This window comes from Narcine bancroftii, chromosome 1 (assembly GCF_036971445.1).
Source record: "Narcine bancroftii isolate sNarBan1 chromosome 1, sNarBan1.hap1, whole genome shotgun sequence".
Taxonomy (NCBI): Eukaryota; Metazoa; Chordata; class Chondrichthyes; order Torpediniformes; family Narcinidae; genus Narcine; species Narcine bancroftii.
Window position 1 is genome coordinate 108,179,341 of NC_091469.1, and position 24,925 is coordinate 108,204,265.

General features: G+C 43.7%; 1 protein-coding gene across 1 annotated transcript in view; it reads right to left on the bottom strand.

Moving 5' to 3' along the window:
* arrdc1b (arrestin domain containing 1b) overlaps positions 1-24,925 on the bottom strand; it is a 148,835-nt gene that overhangs the window by 103,539 nt on the left and 20,371 nt on the right. The window contains exon 2 of the mRNA XM_069936058.1: positions 1,383-1,493. Within this exon, the coding sequence (XP_069792159.1) occupies positions 1,383-1,493 (111 nt within the window). The remainder of the gene's footprint in view (positions 1-1,382; positions 1,494-24,925) is intronic.

The window sequence follows — 24,925 nt, forward strand, 5'->3', positions numbered from 1 at the left end:
GATAGGTAACTATATTTTGGGAATTCAAAAGCCTGCCTCAATGATTCTTAAATATCATACAGAGTAACTGCCTGCACCATCAATTCAGGAGCCTCCCAGATCTCCTCTCAACCAACTTGGACACAGACTGGGAGATCAATTTGTTGAGCACCTTCCCTCTGTCTTCTGCAAGAGCAAGGACCTCCCAGTGGCCAATCATTTAATTTCTACATCCCATTGGCACACCAAAATGTCGATTGCAGCCACCTGTAAATTGAAGGAACAATATCTTGTATTTCTTCTGGGTAGTCTTCAACCAGACAGCATTGATATCGACCTCTGATTTCCATTAACGCCCTTCCCTGGTCTCCATCTTTCCCACTCTCTCCCTTTCTCCAGCTCCCCGTCCCTTTCCTTCCTTCTCTTATTAGATAGAGAGCTACCTTTAATCCACTCCCCCATCACTTCTCAGCTTATTTATCTTCTTCACCCTCCCACCTGTTAGCCGGTGTTCCTCCTCCCCTACCTTTTTATTTAGACATCTACCTGATTTTCAGTATTCCTGAAGGTCTCAGACTGAAACTTCGACTGTTCTTTACTTCCTATGGATGATGAGTTTTTTCAGCACTCTTGTGCACTGCATGTATTGTCCTTGTCCTTTCCTGACCTAACCTTCCAAATGCATCACTCTGCACTTGGCATGATTAAATTAAATCTGCCATTGTGCTCCTCCATTTTCTTTCTGATCACTATCATGCTGTCACTATCTCCATAAATCCACAATCCTACTAATCACAGTTCCAACATTCAGATCAAGGATCTCAGCAGCAATCCTTGTGGCACATCAGTGGCCAGAGTTACAGTCAGAGGGAAATCTTCCTGTGCTGTACGAATAAAGTAAAATAAAATATTAGATAAATAATATTCAGAATTAATTGATCTAGCTCTAAGTTTTCAAATTGTCTTGCTCTCAGCCAACATTCGGTAATTGAGTGCTACTATTTAGTTTTGAGTTTCATTCAAGTTTATTATCATCTGATCATACATATTCAGCCCGAAGAAAGAGCATCTCTCCAGACCACAGTGCACACACATACATATGCTATGTACACTCCAAAAAGATTACATAAATATTCCAAATAAGTATAATCAGACAAATGAACCCTTGGTCCCACAAAATATCATTTATTAAAAAAAAACTGAAAAATATTTAAATTTTCCTCGGTTTCCTTTAGTTATTCATTTAAACAATGATTCCAAAACACTAGGTGATATGGCATCAGAAAGTTACTCATTCCATATCTGATATTAAACCATTCACAAGCATACCATAAGTATGAAATGACAAAGGAAATAAATGGTCCCAAGGCCTTAAAATCCACGAGCAAAAGCACACCTCTTACCTTTTTCCACAACAGCAAGTGTGCTGCTGAAGTACTGCTCCTCCATTTGCCATGCCGTATCATTTGCTTTGCTTGCAACCCCACATGATCCAATGCAGTTTACTTTCACAGCTGGCAGAGAGAAAAATGAAAAGAAGCAAATCAAAATCAGAAGAATTGTTCGGTAACCAAGGATTTACCTGTACATGGGCAGAACTAAAACAGTTCTAACAGTACATGTACAAGGTGGGATTCATAGAGTGCTACTGCTCGGAAACCACCTTTTGGCCCAACATCCCATTGGTATGCCTTCAGCCCATAGCCATCAAAACCTTTCTTATCTAAAAAAAGTAAAAACACAAAGCTGGAGAAACTCAGCAGATCAAGCAGTGTCCTTGATATAGCAAAGATAAAAATAGATAACCGACATTTCAGGCTTGAGCCTTTCATGAAGATAGGTTGGTTATGTATCTTTACCCTTGCTGTTGCTATGAGCTAACATCTCTTTTAATTACGTTGGGGACTAAAAGGACCTTGTTATCACTAACAAAGGAACAGCGATGGAAAATTCATCAATGATAAATTCAAAATAATAGTTTTTATTAAACTATTAATAACATAACATTTCTTGTTTTATCTCTAAACTTAATTCTAAATTTAACCACACTATGTGCAGATGTAAGTGTGTGTGTATGTGTTTGTGTAAAGTCTGTGACAAATTACATTGTGTTTGTATTGTACATAGATTTTTTGGGGGAGATTAATTGGGGAAAGTTTTTTTAGTGTAGGTCGCATACAAACACTTCAAAACAGATCTCATTTAAAATACTGGAACTCTGCTCAAGCCAGACAGGGTGGCTCCTGGGGACCTTTGCAAAAACTTTGGGGAGTGCCCAAGAGACTTCACTAATGGATTGTTGTTTTGATAAGCAGCAGATGAAAGAGATCAGAGGAGTACTTTGAAGCCACAGGCTGTCTGGGAGTGCAGCTTGCAAACACTCCATTGTTCTTGAATAAATTAAGATCCACTTCAGTTCCCTTAGGTCTGTCTTTCTAGATGAGGTGACTCTGAAAGATGACCTCACTTCTGACTGTACGGTATGGTATGTGTAACCCTGTAACCAACCCACAAGTAACCTAAGACATATTTATAAGAAATCTAGCTTAACAGTAATCTAAATATTAGTATTAACAGATTCATTACACTATGTAAAGTACAGTTTGACCTGCTGAATTTCTCCAGCATTTTGTTTTTACTTCAACCACGATGTCTACACACTTCCACATTTTACTTCCTTCCTCATCAACATTACCATCGATATATCTTGAACATTCTAACTATTCCTGCTTCTGCCACTTCCTCTGTCAACTCATTCCAATTACCCACCAGGAAGAAGGTTAACTCAGGTCTCTTGACCTGCTGAGAGCCAGATTAAAGGCATTTAGTCCTGATATCCAGATCACTATAGAAAGAGCAGGTATAACCTACAGAAAGCCAACTCCCAGGCGAAATGGAGTTTCTGTGCAAAAGTCAAAACATGTTGGATACCTTACAGCTGTGGCAGAGCCTAAATGGCAAAACCAAATTTGGTGCAGTAGGAGATGTCAAAGCTTCAATCACAGATGAACTCAATGCTTTCTATGCCTGATTTAACCACAAGAACGAGAAAGAACCTCCACTGCATACCCCTATGTTTCCTAATGATTCTGTCCTTTCTGTGTCCGAGGATTTTGTGCTGGCAACCTTCAGGTGAATGAATCCAAGGAAAGTATCTAGTCCAGATGGAGTACTCATCTTAGTTTAAAAACATCTGTGCTGACCAACTTACTTATGTATTCACAGATATCTTCAACATTTCACTCCACCTGTTTCAAACAGGCATTAATCATAGAAGTGCCCAAGATGAGTGTGGTAACCTGCCTAATTGACTATCAACCAATGTTTTGAAAGGGTGGTGTTGAAGCATATCAGCTCCTGTCTGAGCAGCAACATAGATCCGTTCCAATTTGCCTATCGTAGCAATATATCTATGGCAGATATCATCTCACTGGCTCTACATAAAGCCCTGTAACATTGGTCAGCAAAGATGCATACATCAGGATGCTCTCTATCGACTACAGTTCAGGAGTTAATACCATCATCCCCTCATCCAAGACCTGGGACTCAACATCCCATTGTGTAATTTAGATCTTGGATTTCCTCACCCTCAGACCATAATCAGTGAGGATTGGTAAGAATATCTCCTCCACCATCTCTATCACCACAAGACTGCATTCTTAGGACCCTGCTCTACCGACTATACACCTGTGACTGTGAGGCTCAGCACGACACCAACATCATCTACAAATTCCATGGCAATGGGTTGTATATAAAGGGGCAATGAGTCGGTATACAGGATGGAGATTGAAAATTTGGCTGAATGATGCATCAACAACAACCTCTCACTCAATGTCACCAAAACCAAGGAGCTGATTATTGACTTCAGGAAGGGAAAATCAGAAGTGTACACTCCAATAACCAAAAGGGGGAATCATAGGTGGAGAGGGTGAGCAAATTTAAATTCTTGGGAGTCACTATCTTGGAGGATCTTTCCTGGACCCAACACACCAATGGCATCATGAAGAAAACATGCTAGCATCTCTACATCCTCAGGAGTTTGAGGAGGTTTGGCATGATATCGGAATCCTGGCAAATTTCTACAGATGTGTGGTGGAAAGTGTGCTGACCGAATGCATCACGGTCTGGTATAGGGACAACATTACTACTAAGCGCAAAGCCCTGCAAAAGGTAATGGTCGCAGCCCAAGACATCACAGGCAAAATCCTACCCACCACTGAGAACATCTACAGGGAACTCTGCTGTGAGAGATCAGCAGCAATCATCAAAGACCCACCCCACCCAGCTCACACTCTGTTCTCACTGTTACCATCAGGAAAGAGGAATAGGTGCCACAAGACTCGCACCACCATGTCAGGAACAGTTGCTTTCTTTCTATCATTAGACTCCTCAACAATAAACTCAATCAGGGACTCATTTAAGGACTCTTACTTTTGCACTTTATTGATTGTTTTCTCTGTATTGCACAGTTAGTTTATTTTTTACATGATAGAGGAATTAGGGGATATGGGGAGAAAGGCAGGTAGGTTAAATTAGGTCATAAATTAGATCAGCCATGATCGTATTGAATGGTGGAGTAGGCTCGATGGGCCATTTTTGGCCTACTCCTGTTCCTACTTCCTATGTTCCTATGTTTACATCTCTTTATTTGTTTACATTTTTGTTTGCACAGCCAATAAGTGGCAATTCTGCCTCGCCTGCAGGAGAAAGAATCTCAGGGTTGTGTGAATGTCGGTACTGACATTAACTGTGAAATCTTAATTCTTTCCCTTCTCACCTTAAATTTATGAAAAGATTCACCTACTCTTTGGAAAAAAAACACCTTCGCTATTTTCATTATCTTTGCCCTCATGATTTTATAAAGTTTATAAACTTAGGCTTCTGGTCTCCAGAAACTCTCAGCCTATCTAACTTCTCTTTATAATTCAAGCATACAGAAGGGCTCAGAAATATTATTATGAAATTTTCCAAACACCTTTTTTCTGGATGACCAAACCTGAACATAACACAATTCTGGTCAATAGATCCAACCAGTCCCCCTCTACCACCACCCTCCTCTGGCTAGTAGAACTTGTCCTCACCCTCAATAATTTATCCTGTGACTCATCCCACTTTTTCCAGGTTAAAGGGTACCCGCATGGCTCCCAGCTATGCCTGCTTTTTTGTTGGCTCTGTGGAGCAATCCACGCTACAAGCCTACACAGGCCCCTCAACTCTTCCTCTGCTACATTGATGTCTACTTTGGCACTGCCTCTTGTACCCAGGATGAGCTCGTTCACTTAATCTAGTTTGCTACTGACTTCCACCCTGACCTCATATTCACTTGGTCTAGATCTAGCAACATTCTCTCTTTCATCGATATCTCTGTCTCCATCTTGTGAGACAAACTCTCGACAGACATCGTCCATAAACCCACCAACTTCCACAGCTACCTCGTTTACATCTCTTCCCACCCTGTCCCCTGTAAGATTTCCATTCCATTCTTTCAATTCATCTGTCTCTGTCACCTCTATTCCCAGGATGAGGATTTCCATGCCAGATCATCAGAGATGTCCTCCTTCAAATTTTGTGACTTTCCCTCTACCACTATCAACTCAGCACTCATCTGCATATACTCCATTACTTGTACATCTCCCTGGCCCCCTCTGCCCGTATGCACAAGGACAGGATTCTTCTTGTCCTCACCTACCATCCCACCAGCCTCCATATCTAACACATCTTCTTCCACCATTTCCACCAACAACTAAGTGATCCCACCACTAGACACATATTCCCCTCTCCACCTTCTGCAGGGACCACTCCCTCCATGTCTCCCTTGTCCCACTCCTCCCTCCTAACCAATCGTCCCCCTGGTACCTACCCTTGTGACCGCAGGAGATGCTCCACCTGTGCCCAGAACTCCTCCCTCACCACCATTTGGGTCCTCAAACAGTCCTCCCAAGAGGAGCAGCACCACTTGTGAATCTGCAGGGTCATCTACTGCATCTGATACTCCCATTATGGTCTCTTCTACATCAGAGAGACTGGACACAGACTGGGAAATAGCTTTGTGGAGCACCTTGGCTCTGTCTTTCACAATAGAGTGATCTCCCAGTAGCCACCCATTTCAATTCTCCATCCTATTCCCTTGCTGACATGTCTGTCCATGGTCCGATTCACTGCCAGAACTGACACCACAATTGGAGGAACAACACCTCATCTTCAGAGTGGGCACCCTCCAACTGGATGGCATTATTATTGTCTTCTCTGGCTTTCATTAACCCTTCCCCCGCCTTCTTCCCTCGTTGCTTTCCCCTAACTCTGTCTCTCCATTCCGTCTCCTTTCGCAAAAACATGATAAATTCTTGCCTGATCTCTAATCACATCTAATTAACACCTTTTGTTGGTCTGGATTCCTCCCCCAAACAGCATTGTCTAAATTCTGAGATTTTCTGCTTCTGGCCTATTCTGCTTATTCCTTGAAGAAGGGCTCAGGTCTGAAACATTAGCAATATATCTTTATCTCTTATAGACTGAAAAAACTGGCTGAAAAAAAAACATTTCAGTGTATTTTTACTCTTCTTTGGCTTGGCTTCGCGGACGAAGATTTATGGAGGGGGTAAAAAGTCCACGTCAGCTGCAGGCTCGTTTGTGGCTGACCAGTCCGATGCGGGACAGGCAGACACGATTGCAGCGGTTGCAAGGGAAAATTGGTTGGTTGGGATTGGGTGTTGGGTTTTTCCTCCTTTGCCTTTTGTCAGTGAGGTGGGCTCTGCGGTCTTCTTCAAAGGAGGCTGCTGCCCGCCAAACTGTGAGGCGCCAAGATGCACGGTTTGAGGCGTTATCAGCCCACTGGCGGTGGTCAATGTGGCAGGCACCAAGAGATTTCTTTAGGCAGTCCTTGTACCTTTTCTTTGGTGCACCTCTGTCACGGTGGCCAGTGGAGAGCTCGCCATATAATACGATCTTGGGAAGGCGATGGTCCTCCATTCTGGAGACGTGACCCATCCAGCGCAGCTGGATCTTCAGCAGCGTGGACTCGATGCTGTCAACCTCTGCCATCTCGAGTACCTCGACGTTAGGGGTGTGAGCGCTCCAATGGATGTTGAGGATGGAGCGGAGACAACGCTGGTGGAAGCGTTCTAGGAGCCGTAGGTGGTGCCGGTAGAGGACCCATTATTCGGAGCCGAACAGGAGTGTGGGTATGACAACGGCTCTGTATACGCTTATCTTTGTGAGGTTTTTCAGTTGGTTGTTTTTCCAGACTCTTTTGTGTAGTCTTCCAAAGGCGCTATTTGCCTTGGCGAGTCTGTTGTCTATCTCATTGTCGATCCTTGCATCTGATGAAATGGTGCAGCCGAGATAGGTAAACTGGTTGACCGTTTTGAGTTTTGTGTGCCCGATGGAGATGTGGGGGGGCTGGTAGTCATGGTGGGGAGCTGGCTGATGGAGGACCTCAGTTTTCTTCAGGCTGACTTCCAGGCCAAACATTTTGGCAGTTTCCGCAAAGCAGGACGTCAAACGCTGAAGAGCTGGCTCTGAATGGGCAACTAAAGCGGCATCATCTCAGACAGCTCCAAGAAAAGTGCAGAGAACAAAACAAAGGACTCTACATCACCTTTGTTGACCTCACCAAAGCCTTCGACACCGTGAGCAGGAAAGGGCTTTGGCAAATACTAGAGCGCATCGGATGTCCCCCAAAGTTCCTCAACATGATTATCCAACTGCACGAAAACCAACAAGGTCGGGTCAGTTACAGCAATGAGCTCTCTGAACCCTTCTCCATTAACAATGGCGTGAAGCAAGGCTGTGTTCTCGCACCAACCCTCTTTTCAATCTTCTTCAGCATGATGCTGAACCAAGCCATGAAAGACCCCAACAATGAAGACGCTGTTTACATCCGGTACCGCACGGATGGCAGTCTCTTCAATCTGAGGCGCCTGCAAGCTCACACCAAGACACAAGAGAAACTTGTCCGTGAACTACTCTTTGCAGATGATGCCGCTTTAGTATTTTTACTACAATCACAGCATCTGCACTCTCGTGTTTCAAATACTAGAGGTGCCGTCTCACAAATATCCCATACTGTTGTAGCATGACATCCAAGCTCCTGTACTCAAGGTGTGCGAAACAACTTCTTCATTAACTTGTCTACCTTTAAAAATTCAATACTAAAAGCTCTGGTGCTCCCTTCTCCTTTGTAACTACACCTGCATGTGATAAATGTTCTTGTATCATCAATATGAAGTCTGCAAAATTCTTTCTCCTTCACAATGACTTATCAGCACCTTGAACTTGGCCCTCAGCATAAAAATAAATTTCACACTTCATGTTGAACGCCACTTGCCACTGGTAAAAAACCATAAATAAAAAATTACTTTTATCAGCAAGAGAAAAATGGACCTCAAGCAGACAAATCTCCCCTCCATTTATTCTGCCCATACTGACTTTGAAAGAATGCAATCCACCCTAGTTACACAATCTTCTCCCTCCTATCAGGCAGAAGGAACAGAAACTTGAAAGATATAAAGCTCCAGATTGAAGGGAAGCTTCTTTCCTGCTGTTATCAGACTTTTAAATGGATCTCTCACTGGCAAAAAAAAAAATATTTTTTCTCCACCCTACACTATTTGACTTATTGTAGCACTACTTACCCAGTTTATTTTGTTTGTTTAATCTTGACATCCCCCCTAAACTTTCCTCCCTTCACTTTGTACAGATGTCCTCTGGTATTTGCTACTGTTGCCCTGGGAAAATGGTGCTGGTTGTCCTTCCCATCTATGCATTTCATAATATTGTTAAATCACCCTTTATCCTTCTTTGCTCCAAAGAGAAAAGCCCTAGCTTTGCTAACCTTACCTCACGTTCTCCAATCCAGGCAACATCCTGATAAATCTCCTCTGTCCCCTCTCCATAGCGTCCACAAAATTTAGTTCTAGCATGTTCCAGAAGGCCTTTTCACACCGCATTGTAAAATGGAGATTCCCTGGAAATTTTCCTGGGAACCCTCCTGTGAACCTGCGGTGTGAATAAAGGTCAGCCTAGGATTTTTAAACGGATCCATGGCCCTATCTCGTAGGTAGTGCCATGACTCCTGGAAATTTTCTCAAGTCACCCTCTCCCTGAAGAGCCAAATGATCAAGCAGGGAAGCCTCGTGATGTCAGTGCTTGTGCGCTGCATCATTTAGGTGATTAAAAGTAAAAGATACTGCCAGAGAACAGCGGGCCACTTCAGCCCTCCACGACGGCAGCACAATGCAGGATGAATGACCATCCTCGTTAACCATAATCCCTCACACAGCTGGATTTCCCAGAATAGTTCCAGCTGTGTGAGGGATTATGGAAAATGAAGTCGGCCATTCATCCTGCATTGTGCCACCGCCGCAACGTGGGAAAGCGGCCCCGAAGCGCGGGGGGAGGGGAGTGGGGGGGGTGGGTGGGCGACCGACTGATAGATGACGGGGGGGGGGGGGGGAGCAGGCAGGCGAGCAACTGACCTACTGATAGCTGAGAGGGAGGGAGTGGGCAAGTGACCTGCCAATGGCTGGGAGGGAGGGAGCAGGCAGGCAAGCAACGGATGGACTGCTGGGAGGGAGAGGGAGCAGGTGGGCAAGTGACTGATGGTCAACCGGAGGGGAGGGAGGGAGAGGGAAGATGAGCAACCGATGAGCGGCCAGGGACGCAGCGGGGGCAATCGACAGACAGACATGGTGGGTGGAACTTACTCTTACTCCTGTGAGGGCGTAACACGTCATTAGATGGGGGTGGGACTTCCCCAAAGTTGCCAGGGAGGGCAAAATTCCAGGAATTTGGATCGCAGTGTGAAAGGCCCGTGAGGTCCTGAATTCCTGGGAATTTCTCCAGGACAAATTAGGGTCACTGATCGCCTGTAGTGTGAAAACACCTATTAAAGAGGAAGGTCAAGTATGGTAAAGTAAGAGAATCCTGGATGACCAGAGGTTAAAAATTTAGTCAAAATCAAAAAAAAGGTTTACAAAGCTAAAAACAGACAGCATCCTTGAGAAATACAAAGATGGCAGGAAACAGCTTAAGAATGAAATGTCCTTGGTGAGTCGGTTTGGAGAGAATTCCACGGCATTTCATTGTTATATTAAATTGAGGATAAATAGGAAGAGGACAGTATCACTTAAGGACAAAGGGACATGCAGTAAGAGGACGTGGGTGAGTACTTTGCATCAGTATGCTCAAGAAAGACATGAAAGATCCTGACTGTAGTGTGAGGAGTGCCAACGTGATGCTTTGTCTCTTGAAGAACTCATTGAGAATTGGTCAAATAACTGGAAATGATGAGTTGAAACACAGGATCAGGATCAGAATTTATTGTCATGAACAAATCACGAAATTCGTTGTTTTGTGGCAGCGTCACAGTGCAAACATTCATATAAACCACCTTACAAAAACAACTAAAAATAGCGCATTAAAAGTCACAGTAAGGAAGTGTCTTCGGTTCATTGATATTCAGGAATCTTATGGCAGCGGGGAAAAAGCTGTCTTTGTACCACTGAGTGTTCGCCTTCAAGCTTCAGTACCTTTTTCCTGATGGTAGCAGAGTGAAGAGGGCATGGCCTGAGTGGTGGGAGTCCTTGATGGAAATAGTGAACCTGGTTGGGTGGTGTCCGAACAGCAATCTTGATCTTAACATCAGCAAGACCAAGGAGTGTATTATTGGTTTTGGGAAGGAGAGGCCACACAGAAACCTGCATTGATTGGAAGGAGATGGAGAAGGTTAGAGCCTTCAGGTCCCTTGGAGTCCATATTTCAGAAGACCTTTCCTGGATCCAGCACATCAAGGCCACTGTAGAAAAGGCAGATTGACACCTACTTTCTAAGATGTCTGAGACTATTTGGACTTCCACAGGTGCACTGTGGAAAATATACTGACAGGCTGCATTGCAGCCTGGTTTATCAATTCAAGAGCAGAAGATAGCAAACACAACCAGGTCTACACAGGTTCTAACCTCCAATCCACTGCAGACATCGATGTGAAGCACTGCCTTAAGAAAGCAGTCAACATCATAAAGTACCCTGTTGTGAGTGAGAAAACAGGTTTGGTAGGTTTCAAAGGCAAGGACTCTGAAAAGAGTTTTGGTAGGGAAGGATTTTATTTATAGAAGGCAAGTGTGGGAAATGGTGACTGATGCAACACACACTTTACAGCAGCCATGGGAAAGGATAACAGACAATTAATAACGAACATAGGAAAAATAGCATGGGAACAAAGGACACACACATAATGAACTGGTACATACAATGATCAAGGAAAAAAATCACTACAATGCCCCACCACCCCATGACAGTTCAGGCACAGCTCTATGCTACAAGGGACACTAATTAAATGCTCCCAACCCTTTTAACAGTGCACATCTTACTAACTGTTTCTCCAGCACCCTTACACATTTCTAGGCCTGGAGTGAAGCAGGGTGGTCCCAAGCTGGCAAAGAGAGAGAACAAAGAACACATGGCACCTTTATAGTGCTAGAAGGTCCAGCTCAAATTGTTAGCAGGAACCAATGGCTCAGTGCCAGAGGGGTTAATCCAATTACAACAGCCAATGGCCCAAGGCCAAGTTCAGGCAGGCTGGAGAGTGCAATCCAGATAATTTACATGGACCCAACAGCAAGGTATGTACTAATGGGTGGGGCAGAACCAAACCTTGATTGGCAGCTGATGTGCCCTCCAACTGGGTAGAGGGCAGTGCTGTCATGTGACAGCCACAACCCTTCCCAATACAATCCACCCCTCAGAGATCACACCACTCATCAATCATGAAACAATCAATAATCTATGCATATGTTATAAGTAAAAGCAAAAAAGACATTTTAAAAAGACCAATAATAATCAAGTGAGTCAACTAGTGCCTTCCGAATGCTGGACAAGGCACATAGTCAAATTCAATGACAACACCTCACCAGCCCCCTCCCCCCACCCCCCGACCAAACAAATTTATTTTTCTACACTTCCCACTGACACTGACCCTGGTCACAACCTCTTCTCACTATAACCTTTAGACAGAAGAGAGAGAAGCCTGAAAACCAGCACCTCCAGGTTCAGGAACAGTTTCTTTCTGACAGCTATCAAACTCTTGAACCTCCCTTCCGTACACCTATCAGATGGCTCCGATGGCACAAAAAGACTGTTTGCACTACCACAGGAAACTTTGTGGCACTAGCATTATTAGAATTATTTATTTTCACCATATGTATTTATTATCTTTTAGTAAAATTCAATTGTGTTACCATAATAAGTTTTCTTTACAAATATCTGTTTGGCTGCATCAAGTATGGTAAGAATTTTGGTGCATTTGTACATTGTACAATGCATGACAATAAATACATCAAACCTTCAGGATAAAACCCAAGGCATGATAAGAAAATTCCAGGTTATAGAAAGAGGCAAGAGATTGGTGGGGCCTTGACAAAGATATTGGTATCATTAGCTGGAGAGTAGCCAATATTGTGCCTATGTTCACGAAGGGAAATAAGGATATTCAAGGAAATTATGGAGTTTGCTGGCCTAATTCGACAATGTCCCTCATGGTAGAGTGATTCAAAAGATAAAGATGCATGGTATATATGATGAATTGATAGTTTGGATTCAAAATTGACTTGCCCATTAAAGGCAGAGGGTAGTAGTGGGAGAGTGTTATTCTGTGATCAGTGGTGTCCAATGAGTTCGGTGCTGGGATCTCTGTTGTTTGTCAATGACTTGGATGATTAGATAGGTAGGTGGGTTAGTAAGCTTGCAGATGACACAAAGATCGATGCAGTTGTGGTCAGTGCAGAGGGCTAGCTAAGGATGCAATAGAACATCACTCAGTTATAGATATAGGGAGAAACATGGCAGATGGAGATAAATCCAAGCAAATGCAAAATGTTGCACATGGGAGGTCAAATACAAAGAGGAAGTATATAGTAAATGGCAGAACTCATAATAGCATTGATTCTTAATTAGGAAGGGAATCTAGGGTTACAGCGAGAAGGCAGAATGGGCTTAAAAATTAGAGTTAATCAGCATAATAAAATGGCATGACAGTCGTGATGGGCCAAATGGCCTAATTCTACACCTTCCTTATAGTCTTATGATGTGCAGAGGGATCACGATCAAAGGCCATGGCTCCCTGGAACTGGTCACACAAGTAGATTGGCAAACAAGAGGAATGGTAGATGCTGGAAAACTAGAGCATCTCACAAACTACATGAGGAAGTCAGTATCCACGGAAGGCAATAGACAGACAATGTTGAGTCAAAACTCTTCATCAGGACCGGAAAAGAACAGAATGCAGAATAAAATGATAGGGGTAGGGGAGCACAAGCTGCTAGGTGACAGGTGAGAGGGAGAAGAAGGATGAGTGGGGAAGAAGAAATAGGAATAATACAAGAGGTAATAAGAGAAAGAGAGAGGGCTCAGGAAGGTACACTCTGATAGAGGACAGTAGAGTAGATCATGGAATGAAGGAGGTGGGGATCCAGAAGAAGGAAGGTGTAGCAGGTGAAGAGGTAAAAGAAAAGGAAAAGAGGAGGAATGGGGCCAGAGGAATCAGGGAAAGCAAGAGGGGTAGAAATCAAGGGGGGAGGTTGGATAAACCGATGTTGATGCCATCTGGTTGGGCACTGCCAAGACCGAAAATGAGTTGCTGTTCTTCTTATTTGCATGTGGGCTCAGCTTGGCAGTGCAATAGACCATAAACAGAGATGTTGAAATGGGAAGAGAAATTAAAATGGTTGGCCACTGGGAGATCCTGGCTGTTGCAGTAAATGGAGCGAAGGTGCCCAATTTGTGTCTGGTCTCCTCGATGTAGAAGCCGCACCAAAAGTCATAAATGACCCCCACAGGTTCACGTGTGTTATTGCGTCAACTGGAAGGTGTATTTGGGGTCCTGAATGGTGGTGAGGGAGGTGGTGTGGAAGCAAGTTTAGCAATTGTTGTAGTTGCAGGCATAAATGTTGGGGGGGGGGGGGTGGGGGGTGGAAATGAGTGGGGAAGGGAGTCATGAAGAGAGTAATCACTGTGGAAAGCGGAGTGGGGAGGGAGAGGATATGTCTCGTAGTGGAATTCTGTTGGAGGTGATAGAAATTATGAATAATATGTTGGATGCATAGGCTAGCAGGGTGTTAGGTGAGGACAAGGGGAATCCTATCCTTGATATGTAAGTGGGGTGGGGGGAATGGGGTGAGGACAGATTTGCGAGAAATGGAAGGGATGCAGGTGGGGCTGCACTACTAGAGGTGGAGGGGAAATCATATTTACTGAAGTTGGAGATCTCAGATGTTCTGGAATGGGAAATCTTGATATGGGAACAGATGTGGCAGAGGTAGAAAAGATGTGGAGACAGAAGAACTGAGAGATAGGTATAACACTCTTCAAAGAGACTATGGGAGGAGGTGTAATCCAAGTAATTATGGACGTCAGTGGATTTAGAAAAGATGTCAGTAGATAATCTGTCTTCCAAGATGGAAACAGAGAGATTGAGAAAAGGGAGAGAAGCACTGGAAATGGACAAAGTGAATTTGAGGTTGGATGGAAACTGGCAGTGAAATTGACAAAGGTGACGAGCTCATCATTTAGGTCACAGCACCAAAGTAGTCATCAATGTAGCATAGGAAGTGTTAGGGACGTTACCTGTGGATTGTAGCTAGCAAAAAGGCAGATCCTTAAATCTTTTCTCTTACTCTCTCCAGCACAGACATGGTGGGTCTAAGTGCCTGTTCCCATACTACACTGTTCTAGGTTCTTCTCTTCAGGTTCCCTGGGGCCCAATTTCCCACCATACCTTTAAAAATACCTGGTTTACCAGTAGAATATTGGCATGTACAGTACTATCTTGAAAGTAAATTAAAATATATGTTGGGTCACTAATAGTAAAGAATGTCTGTTAGTTTGGAATCAAAGCCTGAGTTTGGTGGATTTTTGCAATTTTACTATGCACGAGTTATTTAAGACAAGTATTAATTCAATAACCTTGTGACCAATGGGTTCTCTCCTCTCCCATTTGTGCCTATTGCAAACTAATTGACAAGGTTTAACTGTATTAAATCAAATCATTCAACTGCTATGCAGGCAGCATATCTTTATCATCAATCTGGAAAAGCCTATTCTTTGCTACAAGTCCCAGGTCTCATGCATTTTGCTGTTTGGCTATGATTCAGTTTAACCCTAACTATTTGTAGTTGCAGCCTTAATATCTTGTGTTTAAGGATACAATCAAGAATTTAAACCAGTGGCCTATGAATGTAATAGAAAGATGCTATTTTAGATCTAGTATTGTGCAATGAGATAGGTAAGATCTAGTAGTTACGGAACCTCTTGGAAAAAGTGATCATAGAAACATTCAAAACATTTGCCCAACCCACATAAATATTAGATGAAATTTTCTGCATTCCATGCAAGGGAGGAATTAAAGCACTCGAAAATTTTGTCACCAGTTCCTGGACAATCAGAGATAAATGTACATTCAGTGGCCTCCATAATGTTTGAGACAAAGACACTTTTTTCCTTTATATGCCTCTGTGCTCCACAGTTTTAAATTTGTAATCAAACAATTCACATAGAATTAAAGTGCACATACCCAGATTTTATTCAAGGTTATTTCTACACATTCATTTAGAAATTACAAAGGTTTTTATACATAGTTCCTTCATTTCAGGGCAGTATAACGTTTGGGACATTTGGTTTCACAGGTGCTTGTGATGTTTAATTGCAGGTATAAGAGAGCTCGACTTCTAAACTTTTGATCACCTTTGCAATTGTATTTTTTCAACATGGGGACCAGAGTTGTGCCAATGAAAGTCAAATAAGCCATTATGAAGCTTGAAAACAAGAATAAAACAGTGAGGGGCACCGCCCAAAGCTAAGGATTACCAAAATCAACAGTTTGGAACATCATCAAGAAGAAGGAGCATACTGGTGAGCTCAGTAATCACAAAAGGACTGGTATTCCAAGGAAGATCTCCAATAATGATGACAGAAGAATTCTCATTACAATGAAGAAAAAATCTCCAAAAGTATGTCCAACAGATCAGAAACATTCTTCACTAAGCACGTGTGGATATGTCAATAACTACTGTCTGCAGAAGACTTAATGAACAGAAATACAGAGGGTGCACAGCAAGATGCAAACCATGGCAAAGGTTGCGAGGTGGACATGATTGTGAATTAAATATTCAACAGTATAAGGTATTACGAAAAGATAGACAGGAAGGTAAAGGAGGTGGGGTGGCGCTCTTAATTAAGGATGAGATCAGGGCAATAGTGAAAGATGATATAAGATCAAAGGAGCATCTGTTGTATCTGCTGGGGAACCTAATGGACATAAGCTACAAATTAACTAAATTCAATTCATATTTATTGCATCGTCCATAGCAAAAAAAAATGCATAGCAATGACCTGGAAATCTGACTCCCCTCTTCTTTCAGTTGGTGGACTACCGAGATGCATAGCTGTATTCCCATGGGAAAAAAAAATCATGTATAATCTTAGAAACCATCATAGCACCTTTATTAAAATATGGCAGCCATATCTGACGTACACAGGAGCACAACTGTAGCCACATCCCAACAAAAATTATCAATAGATGGATTAACAAAAGAAACTACATAAGGAGGTGGCTCCATGGTCACTTGTCAGAAGCACCAACACGCCTCTTTCTTTCCTTTCCCCTTTTTTAAAAAAAAGGAACAAGAGAGGAAGGGGGAGAAACACTGCATGTTTGTAGTTTGTTGGGGGATATCTGTGTATTTTGTAACAGTCTATGATGCTATCTCCTTGTTTGTTGATGGAAAGTGAAAAATATTTTAAAAAAAGGAACCAACAAGGGAAGATGCTATTTTAGATCTAGTATTGTGCAATGAGATAGGTAAGATCTAGTAGTTAGGGAATCTCTTGGAAAAAGTGATCATAGTATGATTGAATTGCTCATACAGATGAAGGGTGCAATAGTTTATCTAAAACTAGTGTATTATGCTTGAACAGGGGAGACAAAAACAGGATGAGGGAGGAAATGGTCAGCATGGACTGAGAGCACAGGCTAGTTGGCAGAACAGCTGAGAAACAGTGGAAGACTTTCAAAGAGATTTTTCACAGTGCTCAATAAAAAATATATTCCTGTTAAAAATAAGAGAGGGAAGAGCCAGCCTTGATTAACTAAGGAAATAAAGGAAAGTATAAAATTAAAAGCTCATGTGAACAAAGTAGCCAAGACAACAAAGGACAACTAAATGAGAAATATGGAAAGGGAAGAAAGATTATTAAGGTAAATTAGCACAAATTTTTATAAATATATGAAACAGAAGAGGATGGTCATAAGTCCCTTGGAAGATGAGAAAGGGAAATTGATATTGAGTCATGAGGAAATGGCTGAGGCATTGAACAGATATTTTGTGCTAGTCTTCACGGTGGATGACATGTCCAGCATGCCATAAAGTCGAGTTAGGGAGGTGAGGGTCTCGATAAAATAATTGTTACAAAAGAGATAGTGATGAGCAATCTAATGGGACCCAAGACAGACAAATCCCCTGGTCCTGATTGGATGCATCCCAGGGTACTGAAGGAAATGGCGGGAGTTATCATTGATGCATTGGTAGTCATTTACCAAAATTCTCTGGATTCTGGGCAGGTTCTGGCAGATTGGAAGACAGCGAATGTCACGCCACTTTTTAAAAAGGGATGTATGCAGAAGACGGGTAACTATCACTCAGTTAACTTAACATCTGTAGACGGGAAAATGCTTGAAGCTGTCATTAAGAATGAAATAACAAGGCATTTAGAACGACAGGGTTCCATCAGGCAAATGCAGCATGGATCAAGAAAGGGCTGGTCTTGTTTGACAAACTTGCTGGAGTTCTTTGAGGATATAATGGATGCGGAGAATAGAGGGGAATAGGTTGATATTGTGTATTTGGATTTCCAGAAGGCATTTGATAAGGTGTCGCACAAGAGACGATCAATAAGATACAGATGAGTGGAGTCAGGAGAAGTATATTGGCATGGATTGAGGATTAGTTAACTGACAGAAGGCAGAGAATTGGGATAAATGAGTGCTTTTCTGATTGGCAGACAGTGGTAAGTGGGGTGATGCAGGGATTGGTGCTGGACTCCCAGCTGTTCACTATTTACACTGATGATTTGGAAGAGGGGACAGAGTGTAGCATAGTCAAGTTTGCAGATTATAATAAAGTGAGTGGAAAAGCAAATTGTACAGAGGATGTGGAGAGACTGGAGAAGAATATAGTTAAATTAGAAGAGTGGGGAAATGTCTGGCAGATGGAGTACAATGTTAGTAAATGCGAGATCATCCAATTTGTTAGGAAAAATAGAAGAGCAGATTATTATTTAAATGGTGAAAACTGCACCATGCTATAATGCAGAAGGAATTGGGAGTGCTTATCCATGAATGGCAAAAAGCTGCATTGCAGGTACAACAGGCAAATGGAATGTTGCCCTTCTTTGCTAAAGGAATTGAATTCAAGATACTGGTGAGGCCACACCAGTTCTGGTGCAGTGTGCAGTTCTGGTCTCCATACTTGTGGAAGGATATACTGGCCTTGGAGGCAGTCCAGAGGAGGTTTACCGACCGGGTTGATCCCGGAGATGAGGGGGTTGACTTACGAGGAGAGACTAAATCACCTGGGATTATACTCATAAATTCAGAAGACTGAGAAGAGATCTTATAGAATCATATAGGTTTATGAAAAGGATAGATAAGTTCGAGGCAGGAAAATTGTTTTCACTGGTTGGTGAGACCAGAATTAGGGGGAAGAGCCTCACGATTCAGGGGAGTAGATTTAAGACAGAGATGAGGAAAAACTCATTTTTCCCAGAGAATAGGGGGTATTCTATGCCCAGGGAAGCGGTTGAGGCTACTTCATTAAACATATTTAAGGTTCAATTCAATAAATTTTTACATAAAAAAGAAATTAAGGAATATGGGGGAAAGGCAGGTAGGTGGAGTTAAGCCAATGATCAGATCAGCCATGATCTTATTGAATGGCGGAGCAGGCTCGATGGGCCGAATGGCCGACTCCTGCTCCTATTTCTTATGTTCTTAATGCCTCTACACTTTGCTCTTGCCATCTCTCTGATACAGATTCATCTTGGTCTCAAGACTTTTTTCCAGAATTCTGCAGGCTTCTTGGTAAACTGTAATCTGCCCATCATTTCTATGGTTAACTAGTGGTTTGCATCCAGTGTAGCCTCTGTATTTCTGTTCATGAAGTGTTCTGCAGACAGTAATCATTGATATATTCGCACCTGCTTCTTGAAGAATGTTTCTGATCTATTGGACATAGGTGCACTTCAATTACATGTGAATTGCTTGATTACAAATGTAAAACTGTGGAGCACAGGACAAAAAAAAAGAAAAAAGTGCCTTTGTCCCAAACATTAAAGAGGGCACTGTATTGTTGTACTGTTGTAAACAGTGAAACAGGATCATGGAAAGAATGGGTATTTCAGAGTCTCTAATTAAAGGAAGTCCATTCACTCACCATATAAAGAGACAAAAACACAGGCAAGGCTGTGGTAATCTAAGTCAGCCTGCACTTTGGTAAAGAAGATATTGTCAAATGCAAGAATGGACATTCTAGGAGACCTTTCAACCTGGAAGCTCACACACACAATAACCAAAGAAAAAGACACGCTGTGACATTACTTTTCAAAGGCAAAGGGATAGAGGAGGATACAAAAGCAGACAACCATCAACTATAATCAAGTTCTGATGGGTTTCTTTCCCTGTAGTGTAAAAAAAATTCTGATTTCACTGAGTCAGTGGCAAACAGCTCCAGAGCATGGAAACAGGCCCTTCAGTTCAACCTGTTCATGCTGTCTAAATTTGTCCCTGATTTAGCCTATAATCCTCTAAACCAGTGGTTCTCAACCTTTTTCCTTCCTCTCACATACCACTTTAAGTATTCCCTATGCCATAGGTGCTCTGAAATTAGTAAGGGATTGCTTAAGGTGGTATGTGGGTGGAAAGAAAAAGTTTGAAAACCTGTTTTAATCATACATAATTGACTCGTTTTGTGCAGTTTCATAACTCCAAAGGAAATGGGCCAATGACAATTTTTCTCAAGCAAAATATTTCAGTAACAATTAGGTCTTGAGCAGTGGTTCTCAACCTTTTTCCTTCCACCCACATACCACCTTAAACAATTCCTTACTAATCACTGAGCACTGATGGCATAGAGATTACTTAAAGGGGTATGTGAATGGAAAGAAAAAGGTTGAGAACCACTGCTTTAAACCTTGAGACACAACAATCAAGAGCAAACCAGCAATGTGATGGAGGAATTCAGCAATTGAGCAACAGCAGTGGGAGAAAATTAATGGTCACCATTCAGAATGAATAAGGGAGGTGGTAAGTGGGAGAGTTTGGGCAGGGACCATTTGGAGGTCAGTGAACTCGGGAGGGGTGAAGGATGACGGTCAGATGGGGATTGTGAGGGATGGAGTTGGGAGGACCAGTTGATTGTTCAGGCAAAGAGAGAGATAGGCAAGGGGGAAAAAAATCAGGCAGAGGAAGAAGGGTGAAGCTGGAGAAGATGGATTAACAAGTTTGCAGACTGGTGGACAATATGGGGGGAGGTGGGGGGGGGGGGGTGAGTGCCAAAGCATACAACAGAATATAGCTTAGTTAAAGACATGGACAGATAAATAGTAGATGGAGTTTAATCTGGACAAGTGTGAGGTGTTGCACTTGGGAAGGTCAAATGTAAGGGGAAGGTATACAGTTAACTGTAAGACTTTTAAAAGTATTGACATGCAGAGGGATCTGGGGGTCCAGGCCCATCACTCCTTGAAAGTGGCCATGCAAGTAGATAGGGTGGGAAAGAAGGCACATGGGCTTCATTTAGCAGGGCAACTGCATACAAGGCGGTCATGTTGCAGTCGTACAAAACTTTGGTTAGGCCAAACTTGAAATACATTGTGTAATTCTGGTCAGCACATTACAGGAAGGATGTGGAAGCTTTGGGGGAAGGGTGCAGAACAGATTTATAGGATGGTGCCTGGTTTAGAGGATACATGTTATGGGGAGACTAGACAAATGAGTTGTTTTCTCTGGAGTTTAGGAGCCTGAGGGACAACTGAATGAAGGTGTATAAAATTATGAGAGGCCTTGATAAGTTGGGCAGACAGAATCTTTTTCCCAGAACAAATGCATCACACAATGGAGACGCTTTTAAGGTGAGGGTGCAGTGAAGTGGAATTCACTGTCTATGTATAGATTAGACGGCCAACCACTCCTCTTGGCTCCACCCCCATGGGTCCCGATATAAACTCTGTATTCCTGCCTTACCTCCGATTTACCTGAAGACTATTGTAGATACCAGCCGTTAGTTGTAAGCTAATAAAAGTGTTTGTGCTTCTCACAAGTCTCCGAGTTCTATGGATCATGCTACAATTTTATTAGCTTACTTTTGAAGATGGGATGGAAACCATTTTGAAGCCAGACATCCTCCAGGTGGGCTCTCTGTCCCCAGAGGCTCTGGAAGAATTCCCCTACTGGTTAGAGTGCTTCCAGTCCTACATAGTGGCCTCCCAAGAAGCCTTCCACTCGACGGCCTCCGGAGATCGGCTCTCCTCTCTTGAGTCAACCCCAAGGGATACGCAGTAATCAGGGATGCCGCGTCGGCCATCGAAGGCCCACTACACGAGGCCCACTACACGAGGCCCACTACACGAGGCCCACTACACGAGGCCCACTACACGAGGCCCCAGAACAACATGCTGGCGAGACACCAACTCTCACAACGTTGGCAATGACTGGACTACTACGTCCTGGAACTATGGACGCTGAAGAGAAAGTGCCACTATAAAGCTGTCTCAGAGCATGCCTGGGATACACTTGTGGCTGGAGTGAGTTTGAGGTATGTGAGGCAGTGACTACTAGAATTTGGGAAGAAGGAACTTGCTAGTACCCTTGATTTGGCTAAATCCCGCGAACAGGCCCAACTGGGAGCAGACCACCTTGTTAACAAAAGCGGTGCCTTCTCGGAAAGCCATGCCTGCGGAGCACAGCTGTCCCAGGTACCAACTACCGCGGCCACACGCGACTAAGAGTGCTACTTCTGTGGACAGGCCAAACACACCCACGAAAGACTCCATGTGTTCAGGATGCAGCAAGAGGGAACACTGGGCGAAATTCTGTCAAGCAAAGGGAAACCCCAGGATGGCTACCGCATGTGTGGCCCCCGAACAGTCGTATACCCCGTGTCCAGCCCAGAGGTGCAGACCCCTGCCTCTCCATGCTGCTCACTGCCGCCATCTTGCTGCACCTCATGGCAGGAACGGCTACTGGAAGAGAAGCAACGGTGGGAACCGATGACCTTCTGCCACTTCTCGGGGTCGATGCCACCTTTCTGGATCAAGACGACATCAGCAGGGGAGAGCTGGTCCTTGATCGACCAAGTGAAACCCCACCAGCTGAGCAACTCGATGAGGGGAGGGTAAACGGACATCTGACGGATTGTTTCATAGACACTGGCTCAATGAAGAGCTTTATAAACTCTACGACTGCTCAGCGGTACAACTTAAAGGTTTACCCCATGGACTACCATATCGATCTAGCATCACAATCGTATTCAGTGACTATTCAGGGGTATTGTACTGTGCACAACTGTAAAAGGGGCGAGTTTTGCAAGTTCCAACTGTATGTATTGAAAGGTTTGTGTGCTTCTGTGTTGCTGGGCCTAGACTTCATGTGTCACCTTAAAAGCATGACCATGGAGTACTCAGACCCACTTCCCCCAATCACGGAGCGGAACAGAAGGTCCCAAAATCCAGACACTTCATGCGATCTCTCCACGCTGCTTTGAACCTAACCCCCGACTGTAAGCTGATAGCCACAAAGAGTAGACGATATAGTGCAGGGGACAAAGAATTTATTGGAGCCGAAAAATAGCGGCTGCTTATAGAAAAGAATAATTGAACCTGCATAAGCCCATGAAGAGTCCAGGTGGTAGCCGTGAGAGGGAGAAAAGCCCAGGCTAGTGATTGACTATAGCCAAACTATTAATCACTTCACACTCCTGGACGCATACCCCCTCCACCGAATCTCAGACATGGCGAATGATATAGCGCAGTATCGGGTCTATTCGACCATCAACCGGAAAGCTGCATATCACCAATTACCAATCCATTCCGAGAACAGTCCCTATATCGCATTCGAGGCAGATGGACGTCTTTATTAGTTCCTGAGAGGCCCTTTTGGTATTACAAACGGTGTTTCAGTCTTCCAGACGCAGATGGATGAAATGGTAGATAAGATTGGGCTATCTCAACATCACCATTTGTGGACACCCACTGGAGGACCACGGCGCCAATCTCCAGAGTTTTCTCCACACAGCCAAATCCCTGAACCTCATGTACAATGTCAGTAAGTGCATATTCAGGACTAAACGTCTAGCTATCCTGGGTTATGTGGTGGAGAACAGCGTCTTTGGCTTTGTCCCCAAGCATATACACCTCCTCTTAGAACTCCCTATCTCAAGGACCATGAAAGCACTAAGGAGGTGCCTGCGTTTCTTCTCATACTATGCCCAGTGAGTACCTGGTTACGCTGACAAGGTCTGCTCCCTCTTAAAATCCATCTCCTTCCCATTATCGGCTGAAGCCCAGGCGGCTTTTAACTACATCAGGAGGTATATCGCAAAAGCCACCATGCATGTAATGGACGAAAACACATCATTCCAGGTGGAGAGCGATGCCTCTGATGTAGCTCTGGCTACTAGAACCAGGCGGGCAGGCTGGTAGCTTTCTTTTCCCGCACCCTGCTTTGAAACCTGTCTGTGGAGAAGGAGGCTCAAGCCATTGTGGAGGCCATCAGGCACTGGAGACACTACCTGGCTGGCAGGGAAATTCACTTTGCTCACTGATCAGTGATCTGTAGCATTCATGTTCAATAATATGAAGAGGGGTAAAATAAAGAATGACAAGATCACAAGGTGGAGGATCGATCTCTCCACCTATAATTATGAGAAAGTGTATAGGCCAGGTACGCTTAATGAACCTCCAGATGCCCTATCCCGAGGAAGCTGAGCTGGTGCACAGACCAGCCAGTTGCGGTCACTTCACAACGAGCTCTGCCAACCGGGCATCACCCGCATGGCTCACTTCTTCAAGGCACACAACCTGCCCTTCTCTATTGAAGGCATCAAGGAGATGACCGGGTCATGCCAGGTCCGCCCTGACAAAGTGTACCTGATAAAGGATTCCTGCACCTTCGAACAATTTAGCATCGATTTCAAGGGATCTCTACGTTCCTTCAACAGAAACGTGTACTTTCTTAATGTTATCAATGAGTACTTGCATTTTCCATTCGCAATCCCCTGTCCAGACACTTCCACCACCAGTCATCAGAGCATGAAAATGGAGTGCATTCACCAAGTTCAGGTATCCCAGCTATATTCATAGTGACCGGGGCTCATCGTTTATGAGTGAAGAGCTACACCAGTATCTGCTCGCAAGAGGCATTGCCTTGACGACCCCCAGGGGAAATGACAAGTTGAAAAGGAGAACACAACGGTTTGGAAGGCAGTAAAATTGGCCCACCGGTCTAAAGGCCTTCCAGACTTGCGCTGGCAAGAGGTTCTTCCCACCGCGCTCCACTCCATAAGATCGCTTCTCTGCACTCCGAACAATGAGACTCCTCATGAAATAATGTTTGCATTCCCGAGGAAATCCATGTCGGGGATCACTCTTACAGCATGGCTAATGAAACCACAACCGGTCCTGTTGAAAAGCACGAGAGGAGAAGCAAAACAGACCCACTGGTCGAGAAAGTACACCTACGGCACGCAAATCCAATGTATGCCAATGTGGATGGCAGGGTGGACACTGTTTTGATCAGCGATCTGGCACCTTCAGGAACTGTCCTGAAACCCACAATAGGCCTGGAGCCTCCAAGTACCCTGCACAGGGTTCTGGATGACATTGTTCCAACAGACTTATCGTC